This window comes from Perca fluviatilis, chromosome 9, assembly GCF_010015445.1.
Source record: "Perca fluviatilis chromosome 9, GENO_Pfluv_1.0, whole genome shotgun sequence".
Taxonomy (NCBI): domain Eukaryota; kingdom Metazoa; phylum Chordata; class Actinopteri; order Perciformes; family Percidae; genus Perca; species Perca fluviatilis.
In genome coordinates, this window is record NC_053120.1 from 9,766,034 (window position 1) to 9,785,427 (window position 19,394).

A 19,394-nucleotide genomic window follows, 5' to 3' on the forward strand; every position below is an offset into this window, starting at 1 on the left:
CAATCAATCGAGGGCAGATCAGCCGGGATTCAACCACTAGGGCACGCGATACGTCTACTTCTAATGTAGAATTAAAATACTTTGCACTAAAATGTCAAGATTTGGACCTGAATCCATCAACAACACTAGTAAATCCCCATATTCATTGGTGTTGGATTTTAGTTACTCTCTGTAATGAAACAAAAAAAAAACATAACAGAGTCAGATCCACCCTTTAGATTATGTCAGATCGGTAGCCAATTAGAACGTCAAACGCAATACAAGCAGGATTGTAAACCAATGAAAATCGAGAGTGGGCGGGTGCTTTGTTGTTGTGGTTGACGGTTCACTTCCTGCTTTACCTTATAGCGTGACATAGACATATAGTGTGAAATAAACTGCGGGGGTAAAAGGAGAGAAGAAACCGAAGACCTGGCAGCAAAGTAGGTATTTTACAAATAATTTCTCATTGCTTTTTCTGTAAAGATTATTTAACTGTAGCCCGTCTGTATATACAGTGTGAGTAAACCAAAAAGAAAATGTGTTAATCTGAATTTAATGTGCACACCCTCTGCTGCTCACAAGACTGTGGCATGTGATATCGATTAGAGAATCGCACACTACAGTCCTGTTTCAGCTGATGGACTGCCAGGCATATGGGTCAGGGTATGTGTGTTGTTAATTTTATTTTGATACGCTCACTTTGGATAGATTCAGAACTTAAGTTTGTCATATATTTGATTGAATACCTCGATTTCGACGACCACAACATCGAAGTTTAAAAATGTGAGGAGTGGGATGATATTTTAGAGGCGACTAGAACGTTTTGAGTGAAGTTTTCGGTTGATATCCAGAGCAAACTGGAAGGCATTCACTCAGCATTTTACTAACAATATTTCATAACAGCAGTGCTTTATTCCATTTATCTCCATTGCACTGGCCATGTGAAGTTCATGTACTGTAAATCTTAAACATCTTAAACAGTCCAAAATGCAAAAATATAAAATTGACTGTGACATGACAGAAAAAAGCAGCAAATCATTACCATCCTTAGATGCTGAAACTGGATATTTATCTTTTTTTGCTATCAAAATAGTTGCAGATAAAGTCTCTGTGTGCCGATGAATCGAGCAGCTTCATATTACATGTTAAATGGACGTTTTGAAGTGTTTTGCATTCCAAATGTGTAATATCTGAAAATAAAATGTGCCTATATTTGAATGTATCCAAATTTAAGATGCCATAACCAAACCAAACCAATGTGAATTTTCACACATGGAATGCTGTTCCACATGTGATGAACATGAGAATATGTTTGACCTATGATAAAGTCACATGTCATTTACCTGGTCAAATAAAAGCAAGCCTATGTGCAAAGTTGTATACAAGAGGCAAATGAGAAAAAAACTTTTTTTATAATTATGTGAACTGACCCATTTACCTGTCCAATAACCAAATAGTAATTTCTAGTGATATCTATAAACTGTCCAGCTCTAATAAGCTTGTGTTTTGTTTGTTTTTAATGATGGTAGGTGTCCTGTTGGATGAGACCTCCAACACACCCAGACAAAGTGGAGTTTATAGATTTCTCTGCCATCAAAAGAAGACAAAGCAGCAGTAAACCATTGAATTTCCACCCTGGACTGAATCCTCTCTCCAAGAGGCGGAATAAACATGGTGCATGTCTACAACTGCCATCCTTTCGCCTCACAGCAGATAGTACAGGTAGGGGGAGCCTGGATGATACTGACAAGTTGTTTTTTCAATGCTAATCACCACTGATCATCCAAATTCTATTGTTTTGTGTCTGTATCAAGCTAATTTACCTTCCCTCTCTGTGTCTCAGGTGGAGCAGGAGCCTGGACTGGTCTGCTGTGGAGGTGGTGTCTTGTTCGTGGTGGCTGCTGGTGGATGCAAGGTTACTTTAAATATGTATATTTTTAAACCATAGTTATCCTGTTTTTGGAATTTATTTGTGTGACAAGAAAAACTAAACCCTCATTGATAAAACCTATTATACCTCATTAAATTGATATTCCAGAACTATTGAAAAGCTAATATTATTCCTTATATACAGTATTAGTCTATATTTACGATCTTCCACTTCCGGGTTTGCTCCGTTGCACACTGCAAATTTCGCCGTATGTCCTTCTTTTCGTCCGGATGTCCGTTACCTTCCGCTTTCTTTGTGTTAGAATTTGAATAATAGAATGGTTAACTGCTCCTCAGATCTCTGCAGGGTAAATCCAGACAGCTAGCTGGACTATCTGTCCAATCTGAGTTTTCTGTTGCACGACTAAAACAGCGTTTGAACGTACACATGCTCCACCAAAACAAGTTCCTTCCCGAGGCTATTTTGAGCTCCTTAGTGCCACCCAAAAGGACTGTGATTGGTTTAAAGAAATGGCAATAAACCAGAGCACGTTTTTCTCCCATCCCAGAATGCTGTGTGGACTAGCCAGACCCTCCTCCGCAGCGCTGTGGAGGAAGGTCTGGCAATGCGAGACTAATACAGTATCAGTGTAACCTCATAAATAACAGACCTAAATGTCTGCAGATTGTGGGAATACTCATGAGTCACAGCGCTCATCAGTTTATCTTAATTCTTAAGAGATTACCTTTGGAGATGAAAGGTTTCTGCAGCATACTGACCACGTTGTGATGTGTTGAACTCAACCAAGGTGGAGGCCTACAGTGTGGAGCAAGAGGGCTGCCCTTTCATCTGTCGCTTTGCCACCATGGGCACTGTGAAGAGCATCCAGCACAGCAAGATTGGTAAAAAAACAAAACACAAACTCTCTGTCATCCTCTGTCTCTCTGCAACAGCAACTACAACAAGTATCGATATATTCACCTGTAGCAGTTTATTTGTTTGAGCAAGGGAAGCTGGCAGCAGTCGTGGTTACAGTGTGAGTTAAGAGAGAATTACATTTTAACATGCTTGCTTTGTTTTCCTTTCTACCTCCCTCCCGACATCCAGGAGATTATCTGGTGACCATAGAGGAAAAGAACAGCGCCACCTACCTGAGAGCCTACACCAACTGGCGCTACCAGGTACACACTGACCAGCTTAGCTTTCTCACAAGTACTTTATATCATAGTGTTATGAAATGTAAGGACACCCTATTCTTTTTCTTTCTGTCTTTGATCTGATTTCAGATAAAGATTTGTGATCTTAATTTAGACCATATTATCACTTTGATGTGATCTAAACTAGGGAGTAGAATAAAACATAAAGCAGCTTTTATTAAACAAAAAATAAACTAGAAAGCAATTTATCTATGAGGGAAAATTGCCTGTGATTATAATCAGGTACTCTATTGTGGCATTAACATTAAACCTGGTTTACTAATGTGTGTGTGGAAATATACCAAAGACAAATGAGCTTTTTTATGCTATGAATTCAATGAATGTCTGAATATGAAGTTTTAAAATGATGTTTGATCTGTATATCTACTGCAATATTAACATCTTTACTCCATGTATTTTTTTTATGTACTTATTTCTTGCTTTCTATTCAGGCGGAGGGGAAGGCTCGTGTCGGGGTGCGTTTGTTGGGCCACTTGCTGCGTGGAGCGTCTGTGCAGGGCGGAGTGCAGATGGAGATCATTGAGATCCCTCTGTCCACAGAAGTCCATTTTTTTTTTTTTTTAGGGAACCAGCAGAGACTATGCAGCTTCCCTCTGTAGACTTTGTATAGATTATCTTAATTTAAAAACTGATTCTTACTTTCTTAACATGATGCAATTATATAATAAATTATTCCTGTAATTTGTTGGAGAGGGACGTAACACAGTGAAGGATTATTCTGAAGTGTAAATCGTTGTATTATTAGTTAAAGAGAGAAGAGCTGTTTGATTTCATAGCAGAGGCAGGCAGGCGGGATTACCTAAAATATTGTTATTGGTTAGATCATATGTTCAGACCTACTGAGGCAGGATGAGGTCACCATTTAAGAAACACTGTTACAGTTTAAAATTAAAATGTCCATTTCATTATGTCTTTAAGCCTTCAAACGGTATTAAAATATCATATGTGGTACATGTATTAGAGAGAGTTAATCTCTCCTATAAAGCATGCTTTGTCATTGTCACTTATCCACTACTACCTAGTGGGCTCTTATTGAAACAGTAAATGTTGCAGTAGCTTAATGTTTGTTTCTTTCTCTGGACCCCCCTCCCCTTGCAGAATCAGAGTCAGCAGATCCCTCAGAGCACCTGGCCGAACTCTCAGCAGAGCTCCAGTCAGAGTCAAGGTAACTCATGGAAAGTAACACACAATCGTAAACACATTTTCAGGCAAAGACTCATTTTGTACCAAAACTTGTATAAAGTGTATACTTTGTTAACTGGAGAGGGGTATTCCAGTTACCAAAAGAAAAAACTCTCCAAGTGTATTACCTGTGTAGGCTCTATATATTAAGAGTCCTCACATAGATAATAGTCTCCAAGAATGTGAGACAAAATGAGTTCTCTATGTAATTCCATCATTATGTGTAACTGTACGTCATTAAATCACTGGTGCCTTTGTACTGACCTTAAATGTGAACAATGTGCTTGTAAACAAAGCATATTACTGTATGACTAGTGTTGCAGGAGGTAAGGGGCTGTGATGAAAGAAAAAATGTCCTCTTTGCTGACTCTTCCGTGGTTTCCTGCTCCGACTGATCCGTCCTTTCTTTGTTTTTAGGTCAGACCTTAAGTTCAAACCAAAATTGCCTGGATTTTGAACGCTCAGTTATCCTGCATCTTCAAAAAATCAAGCCTAAAAAGGTACTTCTTTTTCACTTTTACTTTCTGTTGTTTTTGGTTTTATTTTCCTCATAGTTCAATTCTGTATCTGCTTCACAGTCTTACTAATAAATAACACCCATACTAACTGTTCTGATATTTGGTTTCTCTTGTTGAGTATGTGCATAATCCAATTTTTATCAGATACTGTTATAAATTAAAGAAGAAATATCAGTCCTATAGTCACATTGTGTTTTCAACTTTCAACTCATTTTGTTGTTGTTGCTGAAAACCTTTAAACAACTGACATATGTTAGTGATCATCAGTTACAACAATTATAAGTTGGCAGTATGTACTGTACCTGGAACAAAAGACAAATAGAGGGAATATCCTAAGTAGTTTTTGATAATTTCAGAAACGTGAGACTCTGAAGTTCAAACTTCTGATATTGATATTGTCTGTGGCTTGGTTCCTTTGACACCTCCTCTGCCCTGTAGGTGGCGCTGTGTGGAGGGTATGTGGCGGTGCATGCGGAGCTGGAGGTGCTGGTTCTTAAACTGGATTCATCCTGTGAACAGAATACCTTGGACGAATCATCAGACCCAAAGAAAAGTCAGTGTTTGTTGCCCTCTGTAATGATTGATGCCATCTCTGCATGTTTTTGGGGTATGTTTAGGTTACAGACTGTAAGTCAGTGACGTAACTTTTAGGTTTCTGAAAAGACATTTTGGGTATTGCATTGGGGTTTACTACTGGCGGCAGTTTTTGTCTGTTGCGGATCCAGAAAATCCAATTTTGGGGCAAAGGGACGAGGCCTCAGTGGAGCTGAGGTTGGACCAGGAAAGTGGCAACCACCACTGCTGAATGTGATTGGTTGAAACACTCCAAAGGCACCCCGAAACAAGCTTCATCATAAATTATTTTCAAAATTGATGCCATGAAGCACATATTGAAAGAGGTGAAATCAGCTTTGAGACCTTAATGTCTTGTGGAATTTTTTTTTTGACTTTCGAGAGAGAATTTCACTTCACACCTTCACAAGAGCTTTATTGTGGCGGAACACACAACAGTCATTTGTGATGCGTTTGTCTGTGTACTTATGTATGTGTGTGCGTGCAGCCGATCATCTAGAAGACCAGGCTGACTTTCTGGTCCTTCAGAGACACCAGGAGTTGCTCGGTGATCGAGCTAAAGACTGTGACATCCCTGTCAGCATTGAAAAGACCGGGCTGGAGGACAGTACAGGGCAATACACGCTGTCATATGTTCTCTTCAGGTGTGTGCGTATATTTCTAAAAAACAGTTTAGCCTTTAGATCTTTACAGTGAGCGTATTGTTGCTATGTGAGGCGTATTTTAACTTGTGTCACTTCTCTCTTGCAGGCGTTTTACTCCAGATTTCTTCCAGGGCTGCAATGTGGAGGAGACTCAACTCCACTCCCTACAGCTCTACCCGCTGTTCACCAGTCAGTACACCAATACAGTATGAGATATATATATATATATATATATATATATATATATATGATGTCAGTATAAAAGCAGCATCTTGTCACAGGATTGGGATTACTACTCAATGTATTCCCTGTATGTCAGAACAACTTTTGATCAAACCATAAATATATTCTGGACAGTTATAACGTAATTTAACTCCAATGAGCTGCCTGCTCTGTTGCAGCAAAGCCCTGCATAGCATTCACTGCAACTCCATCCACACCTTCAAGATCTGTTTTTCTAAAGAGAAATCCTACCAGTTTACATCAGTGCAGTTTCCCTTCTTTCAGAAGTTTAAAAAAAATTAACATCCTGAAAAAAATCTGAATAAGGCTGATTGCTACCCCAATTATCAGTACAATCACACATAATTCTAGGATATTCATAAAACATTGGGCTTGATTTGTAAATCGCAATCCGTGGGTGGCTAAGCCAAGCAGAACAGTTAAGCTTCTTCTCTTAAAGTGAAAGTTGGTTAGTAATGGAAATAGGTGAACTTATGTGATTTTCATTTACTGGCAAAACAAGATTTTAAAGCTCCATTGTGTAATTTTTTTGAGTTGATATTTGTTTGTTTTTTAGCAAAAACTCCTTTTTTCTTTCACAAATATGTGCTCATTCATGTGTAATTACTTCCACCAAGTAATCAAAGTATTCTCGTACGCGTAGAATCTGCCATTCAGAATCATTCAGAATACATGTGAGCGACTCGCGCAAATGACGGCCACAATGTAGCGCCTCCATCTTTAAAATACATTAGCCAAAGAGGGACATACCTCCGTATTTTGCGCTTTTCACTCAGTGGCACTGACTTTGACGAATGCCAGGGAGGGAGGGGGAGAAGATTACTTGCGACTGCAGGCAGATTTGAAGGAAGTTAAAAAGAGAATTAAAACGACAAGGCAACAAGATCAAAGTTAATATTCAAATGGCTTTTCCAAGATGGAAAGAGCTCATAAGGAGCAAGGATTTAAAAAGGACACCGAAGTTGCCTGCTTTCTCCTCGAGAGGTAATTCTGCCTATTTGTGTAAATTCAAAGTTTTATAGTTGCTACTTTGCGGGCTAACTATAGCATGGTTGTGCATAGCGCTAGAACGACGTCTAGGATACTTTTCATCGTGTCAATGATGAAAAAGGATTGTCTACCTTGTCACATAAACGTAATCTTATGTGTTGTGATTTCACACACAGCTAGAACTAGAACAGCTGCTTGTAAACGATTGAGATACTAAGAGCTAATTTCGGTTTCATTGACATTGTTCATACTGCTCAGAGAAATATATTGAACACACAAACCTCTGTTGCTTCTCTCCTACGCTGTAAATATTGTCTTACACTATTAATCTCGTACAATATACAGAATAACGATAGTAGTGATACTTTACTAACATTAGCTTGCATATGTTTGGGAACCTGATAGCTGATGTTAGCAATGAAATGCTACCAAAATAACGTAAAACTATTATTACATTGGAAGGAACACTCACGGACGAAGTCGTCACTAATTTCAGGTTCGGCCACCGTAGGAGTTAGAAAGCGCTCGGAATTGGGGGGGGCTAGAAAGTAATATTCAGTTGGTTGTCATATACAATTTCACCGCTAGATGGGGGAAATTCTTACACAATGTAGCTTTAAGGTTTTAGGACTCCATAACAGACACAATAACTGTGTAGATGAATTGGTAACCACAACATTGTTCACTTAACTCCATCAAAGCTCTGGACAAAGCTTTTAAGTGGACCTTGACTGTTTTGGTCAAACTTAGTTTCTGCTTCTGTCTTTCTCTCTCTCCAGGTAACCAGTCAGTGTATCTGGAAGAACCAACCTGTGTGTTCTGCTTCTTCTCTCTCCCCACCGCCGGCTACCTGTACAGTCTGAAGGGTGGCGTCGAGCTTCTCTCAGCCTATCAGTATCCAGAGAAGGTCCTGGAGGCGGTGCTAACAGACCATCTGTTGCACGTCATAACAAAGTAAGTCTGCAGTCTGATTTTGATACGGAAAGCAGTTCGTCTTCACTGAATCGCAGTTTGTAAAAAAACATTCCCATCCATGTCTGGACAAATGATTTAAAGTAACGTTGAGTTATTCAAGATGGAATATGTTTACCACTGTAGTCTGAAGATTGGTGTTTGGCATTTAAGTAAGTTTGTATCTTGATTTATGTGTGTGTCTGATAGGAATGCATTGCAGTGTTTCACAGTGCGCTGTTCAGCAGTAGCAGCCAGGATTAAAGACCCCTACATCGACACCACCATCAAGGTATAAGCCTAACCTTAAAACTTTGTGGCCTCTTGGTTCATTTACAGAATGGTTCAGTCTCGTGTGTGTGTGTGTGTGTGTCTGTGTCTGTGTGTCTGTGTGTGTCTGTGTCTGTGTGTGTGTAGGCCTGTCCGCCCTGCAGCCTGGAGGTGTGCGCGCTCAGGATGCAGCTGTTTATCGGTCTGCGCTCATTGTGTGTCTACGGCCGCCATGTTATCCTGCTCTCCACCGCCGACGCAGAGACACCAGAAGAACCAGAACGCACCACACATCGCAGAGGCCTGTAAGTCACACAAATGTATAAGAATAATAAATCATACACCTTTCAGTTTGAAAAGCATCAGACACCTCCCTGCGGGTACCAGACAACTTTATGAGCCCTGGTTTTGTGTGTGTGTGTGTGTGTGTGTGGGCATACATGCATTTATAAACCTGTTTACTGTGTGTGTATGTTATTTTAGCGAGTTGAAAGAACACACCTTGCTGACTGGTATTTTCCTGGCGGTGGGAATCGATCCCGCAACCACGCCGGCTCTGGAGAGCCTTCTATCACGCCCCTTTCTGTAAGACAAACCCAACCCCCAACCCTAAACCCCACCACAACTCAGTTGTCACTTCTAGGCCAAGCTGCAATGCCAGGACACCATGGACATACTCCCCTTATCAGATGATTGCCTACCGAGTCCTCATATCAACCCTTATTTAAAAGGGAAACCTCGATGGTTTGTCACAGAACAAGCCACTTTTTTCCTCGCAGCTTCCATTTAGCCCTTTATTTGTGTTATTTGCATTTGTCACTGAAATCTGTATTACAAAAGCCTTGAAGAGGACGTTCAACATGTCAAAGTTTCTCTTTGCCCTCACGTAAGACCCTCAGTCTCACTCTTTTTAGGGTCCTAGAGTTCCTACTTAATTTATAAAAAATAAGGGAAGTAATGGTACAATGTACTTGCCCCTTTTGAGCTGCCTTGCATCACCATAAATGATCGAATATTCATTAAGGTCCATTATGATTAAATCAGAAATTCAAGCATTTTCATGATTTCAGACCTAAATTCTGTAATTATGAAGTTAATCAGGGATTTATATTGGTGCCACTAAACCCGGTAATTAAACTGCACATTACCTTCTGGTGTAACGTTAATGAAGAATAACAAACCATATTGAAGATTTTTGAAGTGGATATTGAAAATCCACAACCTACTAAGACAAATCTTTACTTTTTAATTACATTTGAAAGCAGCAATTCTTTTGCATTAAAATAAATAAATAAATAAATAAAAAAACATTCATGGTCTGCAAATGCCTTGAAGACTCTTTCTTGTCTTTAAAAACAAGTTTCTCCATACGGCAATTTACAATTTATCTGTGTTTTTTTGCCCCCAACGGTGCCTTCCAGGCAGCGCTGCCTGGAAGGCACCGTTGGGAGGCACTGGTTAGGGTTAGGTGCCTTGAAGGCAGCGGTCGCAGCGCTGCCTGGAAGGAGCAGTTGGGGGCAAAAAACACCATCGAGCTGATTCTGCTTGTGGTTCATTCTTGATCTGACGTTCTGCGTGCCTTTGCTGCTCGGTCTAAAAGTGACAACACTTTCTGTTTTAGTTCCTAAACCAATCCAGTAATAACCCCCACCCACCCCCCCTAACTGCCCCCAGTGTGTGTGACTTTTTTTCTCACAAACTAATTTATCTTTGGACCAAAATAAGAAGATCTGTTTTTGACACACACACACCTGCATATTTATTTTTTCAATATATGTTTAAAAATTAATAATACATGCATTTATAATTCAATTGTGGGATTTAGATAGTTGCACCTTCTCCAAATATGGCTGCTGCCAATAATTGCAGGGGCAGGGCCGCACCTTTTAAGTATTTAGTGTTGGCCATTACCATCATCCGTGACCTCCTTAACGGACAATTCCGGATCTTACTTACACCGCCAAATATAAGAACAAGTCTTTGACACGTAATGTGGGAACTCCCAAAACTTCATATCTGGTCTAAGTCTGTCCTTTGGATAACCCAGGTGGGATTGTAAACTTGCTGAGATCATTCATAAAGTCTCTCTCTGTTTTGTAGACAGACTGTTTGTAATTTGTATTAAAAATCAAACCGCAAGTCTGAGGCCACATGCCGTGACTTGTGTGACCAGCTGCCACAGCATGAGCCACAGGAGCCCCAGATTACCTTTCCACCATGTTAACCTGTTCACTAACAGTTCACTAACCGTTGTTTGTTTGTGCATAATATAGTAATATGTTTTAGTCTTAGTCAGTAGATTGTGCTGGATTAGATAGAAACTGTACCCAAAAGGTTGTTCTTTACTGTGATTATGATCGTGATGCAGACAGTAGTATGAAACCCTCTCTGGTTAATTTTATTTATTATTTATTTATTTATTAGTTTCTAATACATGTGCAATGTCATAAAACGTAAGCAGGAAACATTTCTCCACACGGTTCATGGAATACCTGTTATTGAAATGTTCAGTATACTGATTGTGCATGTTTTCAGTTTATTAACATCTTCAAAGATACATTCACAAAGACGGTTAGATTAAAAAAATCAATAATTATAAATATATATAAGCATGTCCACAGTAAGACCAAAAATGAAGGTAAAGAAGAAGCAGCAGAGAACATTCACTATTGCTATTACATTTTTAGGTGTTATATAATCCTATATCTTTAATTTAAATAAAATTAAATGGGAGATATTTAGGCTGAATCTCAGTTTCTAGACTCCAGACTGTAGCCAAAACAATGCACGTTTACATTTTTACTCATTGTCCTTTCATGTTGACTTAAGTGATTCCATGAATCGCGGGAAATTCACTTTGAGTCTGCAGGTTGTGAGATTAGTCTCACAACCTATAGAGATAAAACGTTGAGATTCTTTTCGTTTATGGTCATTTTTTTCCGTAACCCACTCTGTGTAACCTCTGACCTCAGGAGCAGGAAGTGGACAATCTCTTCTCCCAAAGAAACCAGCTCAGCAGGACACGGATGGAACCTCTATGTGGTCGACACCGTCTCCCCCCTCACTCTTTACCAAGAGATGGTAACACAAACATACTCACTTAAACTCAATGTCTGTTCTTCCTGTTGTTGTGTTTTTGTACTTATATTTATATTATTAATGCACAAGTATGAATGATAATCATGAAAGACTAAAGAAATGGAACCAGAACAAAAAAACGTGTGTTGAACATGAAAAGCAAAAGAAAGGAACGTGAAAACTAAAATCAAAAACCAACTACATGAAAAGACCCTCGACTGTGACATGCATTTCTCAGTAAAGATTCCTTAAAGTTTTATTTTTATTTTAAAGTTACAACATTAGCAAGCGTAATGAGATCTGTTTCTATTGCAAATTATTCTGTTTTCAAATATTTTCCAAAATCAGGTTTATTTTTTAAATCTAGTCCGACTACCTGTCGTATTCTTTCCGGGTTTTTTTTGTTTTTTTTTAACTTGTTTTAATAAAGTAAGGTTTTAGGAGTAGACTGGATAAGAAAAACATTTTGTTCTCTGAATACTTGAACCTTACTGAAGATGTATACTGCATGTTCTTGAGTCTGTATACTCCCCTGTGTGTCTCCGTGTGTCAGGTTGAATACAGCCAGCGGTATGCGGAGACCAACCCGCAGGCCCAAAGCCTTCGGCACCTCCTCAGTGAAGCTCACCTCCTCCTCCGTGCCTCCTTACTCCAAACACCAGAGCAGCAAGGAAACATCGAGGGTAATCCCACGGTGTCTCTGCAGACAGATACAGATGGACCAGCTGAGAAACAGACAGCTGTCCAGACAGGCATTCAGGAACTGGAGGAAGCACTGAGGCAGAACTGTGCACAGCTGGGAGACTGTTTTAGCAGGTAACACACACGTACATGCACACACTGCTTAATATGAACTAAGGTTCTCTTATATTATAGAAGATGATGCACCAATTTACATATTTAGGGACCAAAATACCTTAGAGAGATACAAATAAAAATCTGTTCTTTGTTCACCTCAAGTGGTTTAAAGGGGAACTATACCCATTTTCAAAATCCTTATGTTATACTGTATATATACTATGGCCTAAGACGGTCCAAAAATGTGAATAAACATAAACAACTCTCTCCAAAATCCAAAAACTAGAGTGATAAAACTGAAATGTGTGATGTCATCAAGTATAAAGTGTGAAACTGCTCCATAGACCATGAATTGGGAAAAATATATTATATGACACTGAGAAAACATTGTCTACGGAGCAACTCCAGACTCTATAGTTGATAACATCACAAGTTTGAGACTTACTTCTCTGGTGTCTGCCTTTGAGAGGGAGTAGCTCATGTTCACAAATATTGATCGAACTTTCTTAGGCCATGGAGATAACATTGGAATTCTGAGTTTTAAACATTTACAGTTAAAGGTCCATTGTGTAACGTGTTTAGTTGTTCATTATCAAAATCTGTGTTGCCTATTCACAAACTTGTCCTTTTTTATGACTATTTACCACCACCATCAATTCCAAGTATTCCTTTTGCCTTGAAATTTTATATATTTGCATTCGCATGAACTGGGGTAGACGCTCCATATTCATGCGCCATCTTTAAATACGTTAGCCGGTAAGGTACATACAGAACATACTGCTCCGCCTTTTGCGTTTTCACTGTCACATGATAAACTCCCAGGTGCTGCTAATGCTGCTAATGGGTATCGTAGCTTCCCGTCCCTGGCAAGTTTGAAGAAGGAAACATGGAGGACAACACATATTCTATCCAAATTTCAGGAACAGGAGTCTTCTTCTTCGCCCAGAAAAAGAAAAAGGATATGGAAAAGAGCAAGAGACTTTTTGAAGCACAAAGGCTACCGTAGCTGTAATACGTACTTTGAACTGTGTGGTGTGAGAGAGTTGATTGCGATATATAATCTCAACGCTAGATGGGTGAAATTCCTACACATTGGACCTTTTAAAATAATTTCAGTCACATCATTGCAGTGGTTATCATTGTGTGGTATGTGTTAAGTTTTAATATTCTCTTCTATTTAGGAATGCAATTATGTTTTGTTATTGAATAATCTGCTGATTTGATTTATTGTTTAATCTATAAAATGTCAGAGTATAGTAAAACATGACCATCACAATTACCTAGAGAAGAAATCTTCAAATTGCTTGTTTTGTCTGACCAACAGTCCCAAAACCAAAAGTGATATAAAAATCCAGGAAAAGTAGCAAATACTCACATTTGAGAAGACTTGATTTATTTTGTGTTGATAGACTAAAAGATATTTTAGCACTCATTATATCGTTTTCTGTTCTTTAAGGGGCAGTCAGAAGGACTGCCACCTGGCTCTGCCGTACTACCGGATGTCTGGTCTGTCAGTCACAGACATCATAGCCAGGAACCACCCACTTCCCAGCAGCCCTCACTCCTACGGCCCTGGCTTCCTGTTCTACCTGAAGCATTACCTGTTAGAAGAAACAGAGCAGATTCTCAGTCAGGTACAGACAAAGCTTCACATGTGCACGCTCAGACTTGTTACGATGGGAGACTTTTACTATTTACAGATCTGTTTTGAAGGTTTCATATGAAATACATTACAGTATTACATTTATTGTGACTATGTGGAGTGTGTTGTGTGTGTGTATGTATGTATGTATATATATATATATATATATATATATATATATACATACATACATACACACACACACACACACACACACACACACACACACACACATAAACACACACACCCCATACACAACACACAAAACATATATATATACATATATATATATATATATATATATATATATATATATATATATATATATATATATATATATATATATATAAAATAAATATCTCTCTGCAGGAAACAGCTGATGAGGTCATAGACATTTTCAGCCAATCAGAGCCCTCACAGCTCGTCAGTGTGTGTGCAAGCCCACCCGTGATAAACATCAGTCCTGCCCAGACGCTGCAAGTCTTACAACATCTGGAGGCCACAGCTGGCGTGTCGGTTCCTCTGACAATCACCATGGCAACCATGATGCTGCGTTTGGATGACCTGCCACAGTACAGACAGCTGATGGAAAGACATGCTGAGGTTAGAGGGGAGGGAACACAAATGATTAGAGTTTACATTTTCAAAAAGTTATTTTTTTTAAATGCAAATAAAAGCCATTTGATAGATGAATATTTTCACACCAGTGTTGCTATTTGTACAGTTTATTTTGTTTGTGTAAATCCCTAAACCTTTCTTTAATGTTTGCATTAAATAATTATTGATTACAGTATTTCAGAGAAAGAACATGGAGCACATTTGCAGTTTGCAATAAATTGCTCTGATCTTATTTCCTGGGTGCAACTACTGTGCCAAGTTATAAAGCTTTAAGACATTGTACATTTCCTGACTGGATATGAGTAATTCCTACAGTGTAGTCAAGGGTAAATGCATCAATAATTGGGAACAATGGAAACCAGAGGTCTGTCTGTTTGTGTTCAGATGCTGCTGGTGTACGGGTTCATCGAGGAGCCAAGGCTGTTGCTGCACGGCGGAGGTGGAGGCCAGCACACACACATCCGTCCCACAGCGTTGACTCGCCAGTTGGCAAAGTCCCAACCAGGACTGCTAGTGGCTGCCATGGTGGCTTTACATGAAAACAACAAAGTCCAGCTGGAACAGGCTGGTCACATATTTAAGGTCCGTGTGTCACCGGCTCCTATTAATTTATAGCCACGAGGCCAGAAGTCCAATTATCTTACTGATTTGTCACATTACTAGACAAGATGATTTAAAACAAGGTGTCCTAATTAGTCCATTTTGATCAATCCCCCATGAAAGATCTAGAAAAGAATAGCAGTAAAAACATATATGTGTGTGACTGTGTGTTTTGGTTCTAGGAGCTGGGCTGTGAGAATTGCTTACAGGTGGATTTCTGGGAGGCGATGCTCATGGCCTCCTCACAGGAAGCTGTCATCCAGGAACTTCTGTTCCGACTGGTGTCCGTCTACATCGACCGACTGACAAACACGACGTCGGATGCACACCCCAACGAACCACACGCACCTTCGAGACGCAGGCCGCTGAAGAGCGCAGACGATCTGGTACATTTCTGTCAGATGCTCGTGAAATGCCTGGTGATGTTTGACCACCACCTAAATCTACTGCTAAAAAATATGATTGTGTATAAATATCATGATGTTCAGAAATCAATTCCTATGAACAGTGGCCTGCATGGTTGTTTGTGTCTCAGATGAACTCATGCTCCCATTACGGTGCTCTGTACCCGTGGCTCACTGTTCTCAATCCAGCTCAAAATACCAGCTCCCAACACCAGGAGGCGCTGTACAAACTGCAGGTAATTTGTCAATGAATAAAATAAGTCTGCTTCTCAAAAACTCTGAATATATTAAATTGAGCAAGGGAATGTTTTTTTAAACGTATGACTTCAACTTGTTTAAATGTAAGACAAAGATTGTGATTCATGATCTGTCTGTCTCCAGTCTCTCCTGTGTGGTCCGTCCCTCTCCGTGGGCTCCGTCGTGCCTCTGATGGAGCGTCTGTCAGAGGAATCCTTATGGGGCTTCAGCCTGCACCTCCTCTGCACAACCAGAAGGGGGCAGTATGACAGGAGCATTGAAAAGCTGCTGGACCGATGTCCTCAGGCCATCATAGCCTACGCCAACCACCAGTTACAAGACAAACATATGGTCTGTACTGAGCAGTAGCCTGAACTGTGAAGTTTGTCACTATTTCACTCTGCCCTTACTCTGTTTCACGTCTGTACATTTTGAAGTTTAGACAGTGATTATCAGAAGTGTTACCCTTTCTGTCTTGTCTAATCTCTGCAGGTGTTATGGTGGCAGAAGCTGCTCCCAGAGCTTTGTAACAGGACGAGAGCTGCCGCAGACAACAGCATCCTATTGTCTGCTCTCAAAGGTAGTCTGTCAAAAGTACCCCGGTACTTTATTTTTAGAGATGTTCCGATACCGATACCAGTATCGGTATCGGCTCCGATACTGCCTAAAACGCTGGTATCGGTATCGGGAAGTACTGGAGTTTATGCACCGATCCGATACCACGTAATGAAGCCCTAAAGAAAATCTACGTTAAAGTAGTTTATTTATGTTCTTTTTCATTATAACTATAAAAGAAAGTTCTGGGGCATTCCTTGTTTGCGTTTGTTCATGTTTCACAAAGAGTTTAACCTGAGCCAGACCGACAACAAAGAAAGAAATCATATCACATCCATACAGAGATAGTAGTATACAGATGTTAAAACATAATGAAATATATGACACGCTGGTATCGGATCGGTACTCGGTATCGGCCGATACGCAAGTTCAGGTATCGGAATCGGTATCGGGAAGCAAAAAAGTGGTATCGGACCATCTCTATTTATTTTAAAGCAACACAGCCGCTTTCTGACCAAGTACAGGAATGTAGTTATAGGAAAAGTCCACTTCTAAGCAGATCTACTAACTACTCTCCCCCAAATCCGTTTGGGGGGTCCATTTGCATTCGCACTGGCCAAGTGGCCATAGGGACTATAGGAGGGGTAAGGGAGTGATGCAAGCACGGCAACGGTCTTTATAGCGTTAAAATCAGAAAACAAATACACCAAAAAAAGTATGAACTAAATACTAAATCTAATGTATATAGCATATTTGTCATAATTTAAAGGTGCTCTAAGCGATGTTGGGTGACGTTACTTCTTGTTGACCCAACCCCCACCCCAAATCCTTCTTGTCCGTTATTGGCTGAACGCTGGAACACGGTTTGTGTATGTTTGTATGGTCCAGGTTGGATCACTATGTTTTTGTTGGTGTGGAGACTAGGCTTTCTACAGAGACCGCGTTCTTTTACAGTGTGTTTAGGGGACCGGCAGCTCGCGGATAGTGAGGAGATGTTTGCTGTATGTGACAAAAAATGTTGTAGCCTAAAAAACTCGTGACATCGCTTAGAGTACCTTTTAAACAAGTCTCCCGAAGAGAAACGGGTATCTCTCTCTCCCCTGTGCGTGTGTGTACGCTTGTAGAGTTTAACTCCGAAAAGGCCTATTTTTAGGGCTTTATTTCCATAGGACAGATGAAGTCATGAAAGGGGAGAGAGAGGGGGAATGACATGCAGCAATGGGCCGCAGGTCGGAGTCGAACTCACGGCCGCTGCGTTAAGGAATAAACCTATATATGTGTGCCTACTCTACCAACTGAAAAAAAAAGTAATCAAAGTAGCATGGCTGGGTAAGCTACCAGCCATGCTACTTTGATTACTTTTTAAGTCAACAGAACAGATAAATAGATAAAGGATTCTATATTTTCTCACTAGCTTTTCTCTAGTTTATTTCTGGCAGTACAGAGAAGATTTGAAACAGCATTTAGACCTTCACCTGGGTAAATAGTATTTACAGAAGACAAGATTGATTAGTTAAATACATAAAATATGACAAATTTAAATATTTTGTAGAATCTAATTTTATATAGCAATACAAGCCAACATATTAACACTACTAAGGGAAGCTCCACTTATTTTACACATCAAATTATTTTTACATGTCTAGTTGCAAGTCAAGTTGCATTGTGGGTAAAGTAGGCACCTGGTTTTGACAAGTAAGAATACTGCATGGAAATAAAAAAAGACCATATGTCTGTGATGTGATGTTTTGACCCTGGGATTTTAACGTGGCCGGTTTCCATGCCAACAGAGACTCTAGTTGTGGTTGCCATGGAGATGAGCCCCACAGAGTTCCTGGAACTGATGCCTGACGACGGCACGGCATTCTACTTCCTGCCTCACCTCTTGACTTGTAGCCAGAGTCACTTGCTAGCATGACTGTCTCTCACACACACACACACACACACACACACACACACACACACACACACACACACACACACACACACACACACACACACACACACACACTGCTGCAGGCCCTTAGCAGTGGTGTTTGAGGATTATTCAACCATGGTAACACTGAAAACACAATATGTAATCTCTATGCTCTGACCAGCACTTTGTTTCATCAATCATGTACAGGTTTTAATACTCGACCAACTTTTGAGTATTAAGCAATTAAATTGAACATGTAATCAGTTACTTGGGTGATGTATGCTCTGTGTTTTTAGATGACTTAGATATAGAGAAATAGTAGTAGATATAGAAAAGAATCTAATTTGCAGGATACACTGAACAGACTACAGTATATAGAGCACAGATATGAATCAAAAATTGTTTTTCAGTTTCCCTGCAAGTTCATGTTTGTATGCGGATATTGCTTTGTAATTCTGTGTTCTCCATTAATATTGTGATGTGTTGTCATTTTTGTTTCAATGAGAATTTATTTTTTATTTATGTTTGTATTCCTGAAACTAGTCCTGTAATTCATCAGATAGGCAGTAAGTTTAAAGCACTTCAGAGCTATGGAATCATTTATATTGCCACAAACGTGTCTTGTGAGATTGTTGTCAATAAGCCAGAAAAATGTCATTGGTTGTCACTCATGCAGCAAGTATTCACAACTTCCTGCTAACCTTTTATTGAAGTTTCTTCCTCCTAAGATAAATCGAAGAAACTATTGATTCCTGCTTATGAAGCGTCATCTGGTTAATGTGAAACTCATGTAAGTTAGTAAAGAATAGTTTACTAATTGAGTTTCTTGTGGGTTTAAGTTTGAGTGCATGAAGTTGCTGACAGGCAAAGATTCCTTGTGCTGCTGCCTCAGTTGACTGACACATTGATTACAGATCGTTCAGTGTGTGGTTTTGTTAAGTCAACACATTTTCACCAGAGAAATAAGGTGTGACTTTAAACAAACACTTTTCAGTTTGACCCAGGGAAAAACATGATTAGATAGTAGATCACTGTGGTGTTGTATAGGCTACGTCTTTGCAAACTTAAGTAATTCAGCTGTCAGTTGTTTTGGGCTGTTTGGAT

The 19,394-nt window shown here is 39.7% G+C and overlaps 1 protein-coding gene across 1 annotated transcript; it reads left to right on the plus strand.

Annotated features, from left to right (window-relative positions):
* Window positions 1-42: 42 nt before the first annotated feature.
* On the plus strand, window positions 43-19,107 carry hps3 (HPS3 biogenesis of lysosomal organelles complex 2 subunit 1). The gene is made up of 25 exons (XM_039811520.1): window positions 43-422; window positions 1,512-1,704; window positions 1,826-1,897; window positions 2,661-2,754; window positions 2,960-3,033; window positions 3,501-3,611; window positions 4,168-4,234; window positions 4,669-4,751; window positions 5,208-5,322; window positions 5,830-5,986; window positions 6,093-6,175; window positions 7,999-8,173; window positions 8,381-8,462; window positions 8,588-8,745; window positions 8,924-9,025; window positions 11,413-11,521; window positions 12,072-12,334; window positions 13,773-13,950; window positions 14,328-14,561; window positions 14,961-15,158; window positions 15,359-15,562; window positions 15,712-15,816; window positions 15,962-16,168; window positions 16,310-16,397; window positions 18,163-19,107. The coding sequence occupies exons 2-25, from the start codon at window positions 1,654-1,656 to the stop codon at window positions 18,288-18,290; spliced, it is 3,138 nt and encodes a 1,045-aa protein (XP_039667454.1). The 5' UTR covers window positions 43-422; window positions 1,512-1,653; the 3' UTR covers window positions 18,291-19,107.
* The last annotated feature ends 287 nt before the right edge of the window (window positions 19,108-19,394 follow it).

Coding starts and splice junctions, on each gene's coding strand:
- hps3 (XM_039811520.1), top strand. CDS start 1,654: ATGGTGCATGTCTACAACTGCCATCCTTTCGCCTCACAGCAGATAGTA. Junction 12,335..13,772: donor CTGGGAGACTGTTTTAGCAG/GTAACACACACG, acceptor CTGTTCTTTAAG/GGGCAGTCAGAAGGACTGCC. Junction 14,562..14,960: donor TGATGGAAAGACATGCTGAG/GTTAGAGGGGAG, acceptor GTTTGTGTTCAG/ATGCTGCTGGTGTACGGGTT.